Raw genomic sequence first — 14,961 nt, forward strand, 5'->3', positions numbered from 1 at the left:
AACACTTGCCTGATATCTTCTATCCTCTGCTGCTAACAATACTGCTGCGTCGACACCACTTCCGTGTTTACCCAGCCGATGCCGTCACGCGAGTTTCACGCGAGAGTATGGAAAAGTTTCACTGAATTTTTATAAATGCTTGTATTATCAGGTCAGCAAGTGTTGACAAGTGTTGACCTGATAATACAAGCATTTAAAAAAATGTGTTTTTAAAAAGATTTAGCATTTTGCAGTGAAGCATCTGGCTGCACGGTGCTACCCATTACATGGTCGCCTCACAGCGAGAGGGTCCTGGGTTCGATTCCCGGTTCGGGTTCGGGTTTCTTCTGTGTGGAGTTTGCATGTTCACATGCAAACAGTCCAAAGACATGCAGGATGGGGATAGGTAAATAGATGACTGCCCGTAGGTGTGAATGTGAGTGTAAATGGTTGTCTGTCTCTACATGTCTCCCTGTGATAAACTGGTTACCTGTCTGTCTCTACATGTCTCCCTGTGATAGACTGGTTACCTGTCTGTCTCTACATGTCTCCCTCTGATAGACTGGTTACCTGTCTGTCTCTACATGTCTCCCTGTGATAGACTGGTTACCTGTCCAGGTGAACCCTGCGTTCGCGCCTCAGCTGGGATCGACTCCAGCCCCCCCGCGACCCTGAATACAGGATAAGCGGAAGACAATGGATGGATGGAACAGTGAAGCATCTGCACACCTTTTACATATTTCATATTTTGCTCTCGTTGTAGTTCAGCTCAGTCACCAGTAGAAATGGGAGACATCGGTGGGGGAACATTGGTGGGAGACATTTGTGGGGGACATCGGTGGGGGAACATCGGTGGGAGACATTGGTGGGGAACAGGGGGGACATCGGTGGGGGAACATTGGTGGGAGACATCGGTGAGGGACATTGGTGGGAGACATCGGTGGGGGAACATTGGTGGTAGACATTGGTGGGGGAACATCAGTGGGAGACATCGGAGGGAGACATCGGTGGGAGACATCGGTGGGGAACATCAGTGGGAGACATCGGAGGGAGACATCGGTGGGAGACATCGGTGGGGGACATCGGAGGGGGAACATCGGTGGGAGACATCGTTGGGGGAACATTGGTGGGAGACATCAGTGGGAGACATCGGTGGGGGAACATCGGTGGGGGAACATCAGTGGGGGAACATAGGTGGGGGAACATCAGTGGGGGAACATCAGTGGGAGACATCAGTTGGAGACATCAGTAGGAGACGTCAGTGGGGGAACATCGGTGGGAGACATCAGTGGGAGACATCAGTAGGAGACATCAGTGGGAGACATTGTGTGGGAACATCAGTGGGAGACATCGGTGGGAGACATCGGTGGGAGACATCGGTGGGGGAACATCAGTGGGAGACATCGGAGGGAGACATCGGTGGGAGACATCGGTGGGAGACATCGGTGGGGGAACATCGGTGGGAGACATCGGTGGGGGAACATTGGTGGGGGAACATTAGTGGGAGACATCAGTAGGAGACATCGGTGGGGGAACATCAGTGGGAGAAACACACCAGCTTTGTATCTAACGAATGGCCGCTCATTGCCCCCTGCTGGCCAACTTATATTATTAAGTGATCAGAAGTTAATGGCAGATCACTCTGACAGTAAACAGTTGGAATCCCTTATTTTACCGAGAGATCTTGCAAGAGATCATTTCAAGTTTGTTTTGGAGCTGAAACACATGGTTTCCTTCAGTGATAATGATCGTGTTTCTGATCCGAGGGTTTATAAGTATATTATTATTATTATTATTATTATTACTATTATATAATTATTAGTATGAGAAGCTCTCAGACTCTGCTGTCTTCTTCTCCTCCCTCATTTATTGGAGCTGTGCAGCCCCGCCTCCTGCTGCCCTAATATGGGGCCATCTCTGTGCCCTCTGGCCAATCAAGAGGCTGGATGCGTTCCTCCTAGAGATGCCATGGACCTAGTCCAGGCCTGGGGTCTCAGTGAGGGGAGAGACCGGCTGGCTGGTGACGAGGGCTGAAGCCTTTAGATGGATAGAGGAGGAAAAAATCAGAAGAAGAAGGAGAGCAGCTGAGGACACACAGGAAGTGAATGTTAGAGGAAGAGAAGAAGAGAAACTGTCAGCGATTAGGAGGATTAAGGTAGGCTGCATGGATGAGGTCTAGTGAAGGTCCTGGTTGATGGTTCACGTTGTGGTCTCTGCATCTCTACATGTGGTTTTGAATCAGCCTGAGAAGCGTTTTGTTGGAGGTCTTGTGGTTGTCTGCTCAGCTGAGGAACAATAGCTGCTTGTTTAACCGCCGAGACACTTTTGGTCGGACAGCTGCCACTGTGTTTACTCCGACATGCCAGCTGCTCACAAACACTCGGCTTGCCGAGCTTTATGGGAGCTATTTGCAGCGCAGCATGTCGCCGTGACTCCAAGTCCGTAAGAGTGTTTTGTAATGTGACACTAGAAGATTATTCAAGTCTTTGTGAGGCCTCAAAACAAAGTTTAGAGAGAAGCACCTGAACGCGGCATAATGAAGCCGATGTGTCCTGATGTCCATGAACGCGTTTGTGTCCGACGTCTGAATGTGACCCGACGGCGACAGCTGCAGGCCGCCAGTCACAAGATCCGTCCGGCTGGTACGAAGGCCGGCACACCAGCACGCCGGTGTGACGGACGTCCACCAACATGATGGGTTACATAACACGCCGGGTCACGCCCACTGGATTGATGTTATATCAGATATCAAATATATACCAAACTACATCTCCACCAGTCTGGATCAATGCTGGACTCATTTACTGTTTTCTGCTGATTTATTACTTTCATCTTATTTGACTCTATTTTGAGTTGAATACTGTCAACAAAATGAGGTTCCAGAACAACTAAACTACGATGTGAATTATGTTACAAGGGGAAAATATTTAGTGATGGATCCCATTTTCTGACGTATCACACACTAGTTTCAAAGAGTCCTAGAGTCCATGTAGGGAGAAGGCCTGGATGGAGGACTGGTCACCAGTGAACATGATTGAGACAGTTTAGATCACAGAGTAAACAGATATCACATTTTAGATCACAGAGATCACAGTTTAGATCACAGAGATCACAAGACTGACGCTACAAATAAAGTCTCAGATATCAGTTTGTTGTTGGAGACGCTTTTAGAAATCACAATCTGTTATTTTGAGATGTGTTGCTGGAAGATGTGTAGAAAATAGTGTGTGTGTGTGTGTGTGTGTGTGTGTGTGTGTGTGAGAGAGGAGAGCAAATCACGTCGGAAATGAGATGATGGATGCCGATGGGAGTTTCCTGGCGGCAGACTGTGGGTGGGGTTAAGTTTAGACCAGGAAGGGGGGTCAAGAGTTGGTTGGGAGACCTGATGAGGAAACGCTGCGTGACCTACCATCGGAGGGTGAACTTCCCTCAGAGACGAGAGAACTGGACAGGAAGGAAGACTTGTGTAAACCAACATGTCCGTCAGTCTGATCAAAGATATGATCTCAGCACAGTTCTTCAGACGTTTCTCCTCAGACGACCTCGTCACCGCGTGTGGGCGTATCTGTGAACAAGATCTCTTTCCTGTTTACAAGGCGGCATTTCCTGTCCAGCGGGTGTGTCTGGTTGTGTCCCCGTCATCATGCTGGGATCGATCCCACCCGTCATCATGCTGGGATGCATCCCACCCATCATCATGCTGGGATCCATCCCACCCGTCATCATGATAGATCCATCCCACCCATCATCATGCTGGGATCGATCCCACCCGTCATCATGCTGGGATGCATCCCACCCATCATCATGCTGGGATCCATCCCACCCGTCATCATGATAGATCCATCCCACCCATCATCATGCTGGGATCCATCCCACCCGTCATCCTGCTGGGATCCATCCCACCCGTCATCATGCTGGGATGCATCCCTTCCGTCATCATGCTGGGATCGATCCCACCTGCTGGGATCCATCCCACCCGTCATCACGCTGGGATCCATCCCACCCGTCATCATGATAGGATCCATCCCACCCATCATCATGCTGGGATCCATCCCACCCGTCATCATGCTGGGATCCATCCCACCCGTCATCATGATAGGATCCATCCCACCCATCATCATGCTGGGATCCATCCCACCCGTCATCATGCTGGGATCCATCCCACCCGCTGGGATCCATCCCACCCATCATCATGATAGGATCCATCCCACCCGTCATCCTGCTGGGATCCATCCCACCCGTCATCCTGCTGGGATCCATCCCACCCGTCATCATGCTGGGATCCATGCATCCATTCAATTCAACCAAATGCTTATAATAAATATGTTTTAAAAAAAAGAAACAGCACTCCAGTAGTGTTTTTTAGAATAAACTCATGACCAGAGGTGGTAGTAACGCGTTACATCTACTCAATACATTACATTTAGTTTAGTTACTTTTGAATATTTTTGTACTTGTAAGAGTACTTTAAATGCAACATACTTTGTACTTTTACGTATATTTGTGAAGCAGAAGAAACGCTACATGGCGCTACGTTACTTTACATTTTTTACCAATTTTTTATTCATTGCTATTTATTTCTGTCTGAGACTTTGGCCAAAGGCTGTCACATGACTCCGTTTCGTCAATCAAACGCAGCCAGGCGGTCACATGACAGCACACAAAACCTTTGTGCTCGGTTATGGATCTAACTTGTATTCTTATATAGATATACATACACATAGCAGCTCAGTGAGCTCACAGAGAGGATGATTGGACGACCTGAAACTACCGCCCGGGATTCAGGACCGAGTCATTACAGGTCTGGTCCATGAGCTCGGGAGTAAGGCCGGCCGCGGTTGCTCTGTCGGGTCAGGCTGTGGCCGTGGTGAAATATTCCTTGATGCCGTCTTTTCCACTCTGTGATATCACTAAGGAGCACGTGGATCATCAACGTAATCCAGATCCTTCAGACTTCAAACTAAACAGGTTTAGCTGAACTAGACACAAAGGAGAGAGGAGGAGTAAACTGATCGAGGCGAGTGGAGGCCTGCAGATGTGAGTCTGATCCATATTTAGACTGAGTTGTGAGGCATTTCAAATCTTCACCTCCTCCTCTTCGTCTAGGGAGTGGCTCCTCCTTCACCTCCTCCTCCACCTGCTGCTGTGTGTCAGTCTCACTGAGCTGCAGTGTAAAGCTGCTGTCAGGTAAACAAGTCCAACTGAGCAGATTATCATAGTTTTCTCTCTTGTGAAATCTTGTGGAAACCGCCACCATCATTTCCAGCTAACGTTGGTTTTGTCGTTTAAAGCTAACAGTGGTTTTGTCATCTAAAGCTAACGTTGGTTTTGTCGTCTAAAGCTAACGGTGGTTATGTTTTCTAAAGCTAATGTTGGTTTTGTTGTCTCAAGCTAACGTTGGTTTTGTCATCTAAATCTAACGGTGGTTTTGTGTTCTATAGCTAACGTTGTTTTTTTTTCTAAAGCTAATGTTGCTTTTGTCGTTTAAAGCTAACATTGGTTTTGTTTTCTAAAGCTAACGGTGGTTTTGTTTTCTAAAGCTAACGTTGGTTTTGTCGTCTAAAGCTAACGTTGGTTTTGTCGTCTAAAGCTAACGTTGGTTTCGTTGTCTATAGCTAACGTTGGATTTGTCATCTAAAGCTAACGGTGGTTTTGTTTTCTAAAGCTAACGGTGGTTTTGTTTTCTAAAGCTAAAGTTGGTATTGTCGTCTAAAGCTAATGGTGGGTTTGTTGTCTTAAGCTAATGGTGGTTTTGTTTTCTAAAGCTAACGTTGGTTTTGTCGTCTTAAGCTAATGGTGGCTTTGCCATCAGTAACTCTAATGTTGAGCAGTGAAAGTGATGCTGAGCAGCTCTGAATGCCTGTTATGTGTTTCTGTGACCTGCTGGATACCAGATACCTCCAAACGGCACGACCAACCATGCCGACCATCTACAACCACACACACACACACACACACACACACACACACACACACACACACACACACACACACACACACACACACAGCCCAGCTGAGGTCATTAAAATGTGATCACATGATCACATGAAGCTGGACTGAGGAATGTGATTGCTGGAGGCCACAGTGACAGAAAGAATCCTGAACCAGCAGCGTTAAAGGGATAGTTCGGCATTTTGGACATAAGACCTATTTTCCAACTCAGCCGGTGTGTTTGAGACGTCTGGAGACGTTTTCAAGAAATTTCATTCAGTTCTTCTAGTTGCCGAGTTTGCTTGTGCTATGGCTAGCGCAAGTCAATGGTTCTAGTTAGCATGGCATTAAAAACACTCATACCGACTCCACAGTGCACCCGAGGCAAATCTATTGTAACGGCAGACTATTGATGTACATATGTGTTGATAGAATGTTTGAAATAAAACCAACCTTGCATTTTTAAGGATTTATGTCTCAGCAGCAGCAGCAGCAGCGTGTCATACTTCCTAGTAGGCTATGGCAGCGGCGGACTGATATCACCGAGCACTTATAAGTTACCGGTTCTATAATAGTTTGTTTACCTGCTGTCATTGCTACAGACGCAGAGTAGCCTGCAGTGCTAGTTTCTTCAATCTCACAGAAATGGACACTTTTGGAGAATATACTGAAACTTTTGAAGACTCTGATGAGGAGTTTTTTTCCACCCAAATCCAACCGTACCTGTACGAGCCTGAATATACAGAGGAAGAATTGCGCGAGAGGGATGCTCAAAGGGCAGAACGTGAACGAGTGTCTGTGGAGACCGAGAAAGCTGGAGCTGAGAACCGGGGCCGAACAAACGGAGACTGGTGGTGCCAGGAGGGAATCCCCTGCAACGCGTCCGAGGGTTTACGGGTCTACGGACGGAGCAGAGGTCTGGGTTCGCGGTGCGTAATTGTGGGTTCGCGTGGCCGTGGGCTGCCCGGTGTTTGTGTGAGGTCCAAGCGCTTTTCAGACAGCCTTGGGGGCATAAGGGCCAACAATTCGGCGGTGTTCAGGTGTGTATTTACCGGAGGGATTCCCCGCAACGCCTCCGAGGGTTTACGGTTCTCCGGACGGAGCAGAGGTTCGGATTTGCGGTGCGTAATTGTGGGATCGCGGGGCCGTGTGCTGCCCGGTGTTTGAGTGAGCTCCGAGGGCTTTTCAGACAGCCTTGGGGGCTTAAGGGCCGACAAATCGGCGGTGTTCAGGTGTGTATTTACCGGCTGGTCTTAGAGTTTTGAGTCCGACGGAGCAAAGTAAAATTCCGCTGCTGCTGAGAAACTAGTCCCTCAAAAAATGGATGATTCATGCGTTGCGAGGTTAGTTTTGTTTCAAATATTATTCCATCAACACAGATATGTACATCGACAGTCTAGTGTTTTATTGATTTGCCTCGGGTGCACTGTGGAGTCGGTATGAGTGTTTTTAATGCCATGCTAACTAGAACGATTGACTTGCACTAGCCATAGCACAAGCGAACTCGGCAACTAGAAGACGTGAATGAAATTTCTTGAAAACGTCTCCAGACGTCTCAAACACACCGGCTGAGTTGGAAAATAGGTCTTATGTCCAAAATTCCAAACTATCCCTTTAAAGTAAACTACATTCAGCAGCCTCTTCAGTCAAATCAATGACTTCTATACATAATTAACTCTTAAAAATACTACAAGGCAGAGGTGCGGCTGTTTGCCCTGTAGCCGACCTCTTATACAGCAGCGTACAGTTTAGGGCGGGGCTATTCAACGATATTGTTCAGTGGGCCACATATTCAGAAAAGGACCAAGTGCCGCACAGGTTCCTGTATCACTCTTCTCAGGGGTTATGTTGACCCACTCCAGCCTTTTCTGGCCTCATGAATTAGAAAATTAACACATTTTATTTTTAAAAATAACTAATCAGCAGGCCGGTCAACCTTGACTGGCAGACCACAGTTAGCCCATTGAATAAGTCTGTTTTAGGGTGTGGCTACCACAGCGTTGAGAAATGACTCATTTGTGACAATTTCCTAAACCCAGAGTTTTTGTTGTCTGAAGCTAAAGTTGGTTTTGTTGTGTAAAGCTAGCGTTGGTTTTGTTGTGTAAAGCTAACATTGGCTTTGTTGTGTAAAGCGAACGTTGGTTTTGTTGCGTAAAGCTAACGTTGGCACTGTTGCGTAATGCACAGGCAACGGCAGAAAACCAAAAGATTTTGGTGATTGTTTCATGAACAGCTGTGAGACTGTGTTGTTATTTTGGAGCAAGTTCTGTTTCCTGTTCGTGACATTCAACTGGACTTGGTCCCAAATTCTTTATTTTCTCAGTATTCATATTGTTATGTTTGGTTAAGATGAAAACATCACTGCTGTCGTGGATGTTTCAGGGCAGTTGGAGTAGTTTATTTATAACTCACTATCACAAATCATACATTTGCGTCAACTTTACAATCTGTGCAGACGTCTTCCACATCCTTGAACAGGGACGATATAGAAAACCAGCTCAGGAAGGCCGACCGAGGAGGAGCAGTGGTGCTGCTGCTTTATTGCAGTTTGGAGTTTGGAGGGGTTGGGCTCGGGTAGCTGATGCATAGGTATGACCAAGACGGTGGAAAGAATCTAAGGACTGCCGGCTATGTCCATGTAACAGACGCCCAAAATCCATATGCACGAGCCAGTCATGAACACACCTCCTGAAGAATGCTGCTGGAGCTGGCTTACTGTTACATGATACAGGCTTGGTATGTCAGTGGTGGCTGCTGGCAGCCTGCAGCCTGAAGCAGCATGTCAGCAAAATGGTGCTCATTTCAGTCCACCTTTAATTCTGCTGAACATTATTTCATAACAATGAGAGTGAAATGTCAATGTTATTCGAAAGCAGATAAAAATGCATGGTGACAATCATTGGGTCTCATTCATCAAACGTTCTTAGGAACAAATGTGTTCTTAAACCCACTAATGCTGTTTTCACCAAGATTCTTTTCTTTTCTTCTTAGGTAAGAACAAATCCTACGAACATTTAGAAGCATACTTATGGTTTTATTCTTGCAAAAACATTACAGCCTTTATTGGAAGGAGGCCAGAATTAGAGACAGGCCCCTATTTCTATTTGAGCAAAACGGACTACCAGTAGGATGAATAAAAACCAGGTTTTGTGTCTATTTGAACCTATAAAATACTAGGTGCTCCGCAGCTGCCATATTACGTTTACCGCTTGCCAGTATTGCACGCTTGGTGGGCTGCCACTAGGAGGATGATTTCTGAAAACATTTTATGCGAGAAATAAGCGATGCAGTTGCTGAATCTGTCTTTATTTTAGATCGACAACGGTCAGTTTGAAAGATTTTCGAGAGCTTGCAGGAGGCAGCGGTGCACCGTCTCTCGACAGTCGCCGTGAGTCGAATGCATTGCAGGGCTTTTTACATACCGTAAATCCTCTAATACAGCTTCAGCCAAAATCTCCGTGAGGCGAAGGCATTGCACGGCTGACAATGAATGGGAAGCATAGAAATAACGCTGTCTGTGGACACTTGCCCCGGCCTCTATTAGAGACCGGCCGTTATTTACCTCCGCCGACAGCGAGACCGGCCGGTAATAGAATACAGGCCAGTATTAGAGGATTTACGGTATGCTAATTAGAAAGAACTGGCATGTGTTTTCAATGAATGAAGATGTGGGAATCAACAAGATAAAAACAGAAGAGAACATGGCATAGGTTTTTCTTAGGAACTTTATGAAGAATACATTTAAAAAAAATTAAGGAATATATTACATAGAATGGTAAGTGTTCTCAACCTAAATATGTAGTTTACTCTCAACCTAACTATGTAGTTTAGTTGTCTCAACCTAACTATATAGATTAGTCATCTCAACCTAAATATATAGTTTAGTCATCTCAACCTAACTATGTAGTTTACTCTCAACCTAACTATGAAGCTTTGTTTTGTTCTATTTTATTTGTAATGTGTCACAAATTGTTTGCGACCGCTAGGTCCAGAAAAACAACATTCCCAGGGAACATAAGCGAGAGTTTAGTATCGTTGTTTGGAACATCATTTTATTGGAGACACAGTTAAACTATACAAAAACACTGAATGCTTTCTCAATAAAAAGTAATTTAAAAAGAAAAGAATACTGAGATCCTCAGATATTTCTCAAACGTTTAATCCAGAATCATAGTCAACAAAATACATGAAACAAATAATGTAGAAAATATGAAAATAAATTATTTTTGTAAGAAAACAGATGAAATCAAGTCGGAGTAGAACATTCTCTGCTTGTTGGAGCAGGTTGAGCTTCTTGGACTTCTGTGTTTCAGTGCTCTTAGACGCAGGATGGCCAGATACCTTCATTTAACCGGTTCAGACATCTTTCCCATGTTTATGTTGCTGGTCAGGACTTTCATGTGTACTATGATGAAAAACCAAAGAATGCATACACTCTTAATCCTCACTGAGCTGCTGTCTCTCTTCTGTTCCAGACTCGGACAGGAACGAAGAGGACAGCCATGTTTTCAGCAGAGATCCAGCCGTAAGTTAGCATCCACTGCCGGCTGCTGCTCCGCTTCCACATGGAATCATGGTCACCTGGCTTTTATGCTCCTTTTATTTATTTACTTTTGCTATCATTTAATTTCCTTTTTAATTGTATTAATTGGTTTTAAAATGGTAAATGGCCTCATTTATATAGCGCTTTTGTCCAAAGGAGGAGCCGGGGATCGAACCGGCAATCTTGCAGTTGCCAGCCAACCCGCTCTACCTCCTGAGCTAAACCCCCCATTTTATTTGTTTGTATTGTTTCCCTTTTATCAGTGTTTAAATTTGACTTTAGTTTTGTCTCATTGTTCTGCTTTCTGTTGTTCTGGTAAAGCTACTGATGCTAAAGCTACTAATGCTAAAGCTACTGATGCTAAAGCTACTGATGCTAAAGCTGCCAACCTGCTGCTACTGATGCTATAATGCTGCTGCTAAAGCTACTGATGCTAAAGCTACTGATGCTAAAGCTGCCAACCTGCTGCTACTGATGCTATAATGCTGCTGCTAAAGCTACTGATGCTAAAGCTGCTAACCTGCTGCTACTGATGCTAGAATGCTGCTGCTAAAGCTACTGATGCTAAAGCTACTAATGCTAAAGCTGCTGATGCTAAAGCTGATGATGCTAAAGCTGCTGATGCTAAAGCTGATAATGCTAAAGCTGCTGATGCTAAAGCTGCTACTGGTGCTAAGCTGCTGCTGCACCAACGTTTCCAACAATAACATGATGTTCTACTAAACGTCTACAGGTGAAAGACAAGAGGAGGTCGCCTCCCTCCAACAGATCTCCCTCCACCCAACAACGAAACACTGCTCACAGCTGCTCTGCAGACGAACAGGAGAGTCCAGAGAGAGTGGTGAGAACCACACACACACACACACACAGAATCTAAAGCTAACGTTGGTATTAAAGGTTCATCACAGTAACTTTGATGTTGAAAGTGATGAAAATGTTCCTCTAACTCTTACCTCTAAAGTAACTGTGTGTGATCACTAGCACTACTAGCAACATTGTTATTGGAGATATTTGGAAAGAGGAACGCAGCATTGTGACCGACATCCTGAACCCAGCAGGGCCGCACAAACCGGATCACAATTGTCCCGGTCTGATCTGCTGAGGTCACTGTTCGCCTCATAAACAACCTTTCATTTGTCAAAGCTCAGCACAGATGCCGTCGCGTCATGTGACCGGCAGCTGCTGGACACAAAGTGGACCAGTGAAACCATGTGGACCAGCTGCAGGTGTCGGTGTAAACACTCTGAGCCACATTCACAGACTAGAAAGTGACGCGTCAGCACTTAACTAAGCTGGTTTCCAGCAGACATGTGACACAACAAACACTGAGGGTTGATGGGAAAATACAACTGCCTCTACGGCTACGGAACTGAATGTTATCAAAATTTTATTACATTAAATGTTTGACAAAAGTCTTTCAAATGTAACAAATTGACTTTTGAATTAAATAAACAATAAAAACTTTCTAATGAAGCTCATAGTGCATCAAAATATATTTTAATAGCATCAAAGAACAGTTGAGCAGTTAAACAGTTGAAAATATAATAGTAAATATGAGCGTAATGACCTCTGACCTTCATCGTCATTGACCAGTGTGGAGGTGAAACAACAGGCGTTGGCTGATTCTCTTCTCTGGGCCACGTTACAGATTATCTCACAGATACAGATCCATGTCATCTGTGTTGTGTTCAGGTGCAGAAGGAGAAACTGCATGCAGAGCTGAAGCAGGTGTTGAGTCAGAAGAGAAGTCATCTGAGAGAGTCGAGCTGCCAACTGGCCCAACCGGAGATGGACTCGGAGCCAGCAGACGGACTGACAGTAAATATAAATATATATAAATATGATTAACTAGACCGTGACTGAATCGTTCAGTTAAATTAGTCGTCCTGGTCAGTTTGATATCATGTCACTTTCACTTGTCACATGTGCAAATTAGCTGCAAAGAGTCTGAGATCAGTCGAACCAAAGATCGATAAAATGGAAATAAATGTTTATGTTGGGCCTCATTTTGTTAAAGGTTGTGTGTGTGTGTGTGCGTGTGTGTGTGTCTGTGTGTGTGCGTGCAGGAAGCCTCTCAGGCTGTAGAGATCGTCGTGGAGACAGAGGCAGAGGCCGGAGCCAGCGGCTACAGTGTGACTGGTGGAGGGCAGCGAGGGATCTTTGTCAAAGACGTCCTCAGAGATTCACCAGCCGCTAAACATCTGAGTCTACAGGAAGGTACTTCATCGTTCAAACGGGAGCACTTCTTCATTTTTGTTTGTGACCCCAGGTTTCAGGAAATCCTTCTACACTGCTTTTTCATTGTGGGAGTATCAATCCTATTTTCCTCACTGTTGTCTTTGTAAAAGCTATGAGACAAAATATTATGCCTCTGAGACGCCGACGGAGGCGAGATGAGGCGAGATGAGGCGATCCTACCTCTCCTTGAACGGAACGATCCGATCTGGCCTCTCCGTGAACGCAGCGATCCAGCCTCTCTGTGAACGCAGTGATCTGGCCTCTCTGTGAACGGTGCGATCCGATCCGGCCTCTCTCTGAACGGAGTGATCCGGCCTCTCTGTGAACGGTGCAATCTGATCTGGCCTCTCTGTGAACGGTGCAATCTGATCTGGCCTCTCTGTGAACGGTGCAATCCGATCTGGCCTCTCTCTGAATGGAGTGATCCGGCCTCTCTGTGAACGGTGCAATCCGATCTGGCCTCTCTGTGAATGGTGCAATCCGATCCGGCCTCTCTCTGAACGCAGCGATCCGGCCTCTCTGTGAACGCAGCGATCCGGCCTCTCTGTGAACGGTGCAATCCGATCCGGCCTCTCTGTGAACGGTGCAATCCGATCCGGCCTCTCTGTGAACGGTGCAATCCAATCCGGCCTCTCGATGAACGGAGCGATCCAGCGAGCCGGAACAGAAGGTGAATACGTCCACCACCGGAGCATTTAACAAGCTGAAGGTCGTTGATCTGAAGAAGATAAAACACCGGTAGTTGTTCGCTCGAGGCCGCCGTTGTATCATCAACATGTTTATGATGCAGCAACTTTGCTTGCATTTGAAGATTCCTGTAAATATGTTAGACAAGCAAAAGTTCACCTTTCATTGTTGTTTGGATGCGCTCGAGCTAATCAGATTCCCGATGCTCATTTAATACGTCACACGGCCGGCGGCGCTCTTGCGTTACGTCAGGGCCTCTCTGTTCTGGCAAAGCTGGGATTCTGTAAAAGGAGACACCGTTGCAGTGTTATGCCGCAAACCAGTTCTTTATAAATGGTGGTATTGCAGCGTACCTCTTTTTTCTGTTTTACGTCGAGAGATTCTGACTTGTGGATTCACCGTGTTTTCACCGTGTTCTCTGTGTGCAGGTGACCAGCTGCTGAGTGCCAAGGTCTATTTCGACAACGTCAAGTATGAAGACGCGCTGAAGATCCTTCAGTGTGCCGAGCCATATAAGGTCAGCTTCCAGCTGAAGAGGACAGTCCCCGGAGCAGAGGTCTACGTTCGGCCTCGAGTTCCCAGTGTGGAGGTCAAAGGTCCCAAAGCCAAGATGGCCAAAATGGTAATCAGTTATTTTCTGTATTTAGATGCAGTGTCTAACATATTTCACACTTCCAGGTGTGTGGAATCAATGAACCTACACAAAGCACAGCAACAGATAAACCTGGACCCGGTCTTCAGGCAGTTAGCTGACCCTCTTTATGTTTGTTTCAGAGTGTGAAGGGCAACAAGCCGTTCAAGGCCAAGAAGAAGCGAGGTGGTCGCTTTGGTCTCAAGCGGCTGAAGGAGAAGCGCAGAGAGGAGCTAGAGATGGAGGGAACGCCGCCGCGGCTGGAGATGAGCGACGTGGAAGTGGAGTTTTCTCTCCCCAAGTTCAAACAGAGGAGGAGTGTGAAGATCGAAGCAGACGGAGGAGCAGCAGCCGTGGGGAAGGCCAAGAGGAGGATCAGGTCTGTGCCCTTTCTGGGTTTGTTTTTTAATGCTGAAATGGTCACAATTAACAACATGTGAAACATTATGATGTTATAACAGCAAAAATAAAATAGTCAACAAATGCAATCTATTGGTTTCATGTTCAGGGACATGAATTGTCTCTCAGCACTAAAACAACGATCCTTTTTCATGGTGGACTCATGAACTAAACTCATCATGTGACTCTTTAACATCCAGATCTGGTGTTGGAGTATTAAATACTGAGGAAGACAACTGATGGTGGTGGGTCCACCAACACAGGACTTAGACCACCAGACCTGTTGGACATATGTCCCACAGAGTCCCAAAGTGTTTTTGAGGTGTTTTTCATGAACTAGCTAAGAGGTTTAGTTGTCTAAAGCTGACGTTGGTTTTGTTGTGTAAAAACATACCAAGTGATAGAAAAGAAAATGCGGTACATGAAAAAAAGTTACTACCAACTGAAATACATTTGTTTGAAAGTGAGTAACATGAAAACAAATGGAGAATTCTTGTCCAAGTACATGAATCAGTAGATTACTATTTTGTGACTATTTCACAAAGTGCTGTGT

General features: G+C 45.8%; 1 protein-coding gene across 5 annotated transcripts in view; it reads left to right on the plus strand.

The window, feature by feature from the left end:
• The first annotated feature begins 1,990 nt into the window (after positions 1–1,990).
• The window catches only part of prx (periaxin), a 31,709-nt gene continuing 18,738 nt past the window's right edge, over positions 1,991–14,961 (plus strand). For all 5 annotated transcript variants that reach the window (XM_084019541.1, XM_084019542.1, XM_084019543.1 and 2 more), the window contains exons 1-7: positions 1,991–2,134; positions 10,386–10,435; positions 11,187–11,294; positions 12,146–12,271; positions 12,520–12,670; positions 13,807–14,000; positions 14,153–14,388. In XM_084019541.1, the coding sequence (XP_083875667.1) occupies positions 12,242–12,271; positions 12,520–12,670; positions 13,807–14,000; positions 14,153–14,388 (611 nt within the window). In that variant the 5' untranslated portion in view covers positions 1,991–2,134; positions 10,386–10,435; positions 11,187–11,294; positions 12,146–12,241. The remainder of the gene's footprint in view (positions 2,135–10,385; positions 10,436–11,186; positions 11,295–12,145; positions 12,272–12,519; positions 12,671–13,806; positions 14,001–14,152; positions 14,389–14,961) is intronic.

This window comes from Eutrigla gurnardus, assembly GCF_963514095.1.
Source record: "Eutrigla gurnardus genome assembly, chromosome: 10".
Lineage (NCBI taxonomy): Eukaryota > Metazoa > Chordata > Actinopteri > Perciformes > Triglidae > Eutrigla > Eutrigla gurnardus.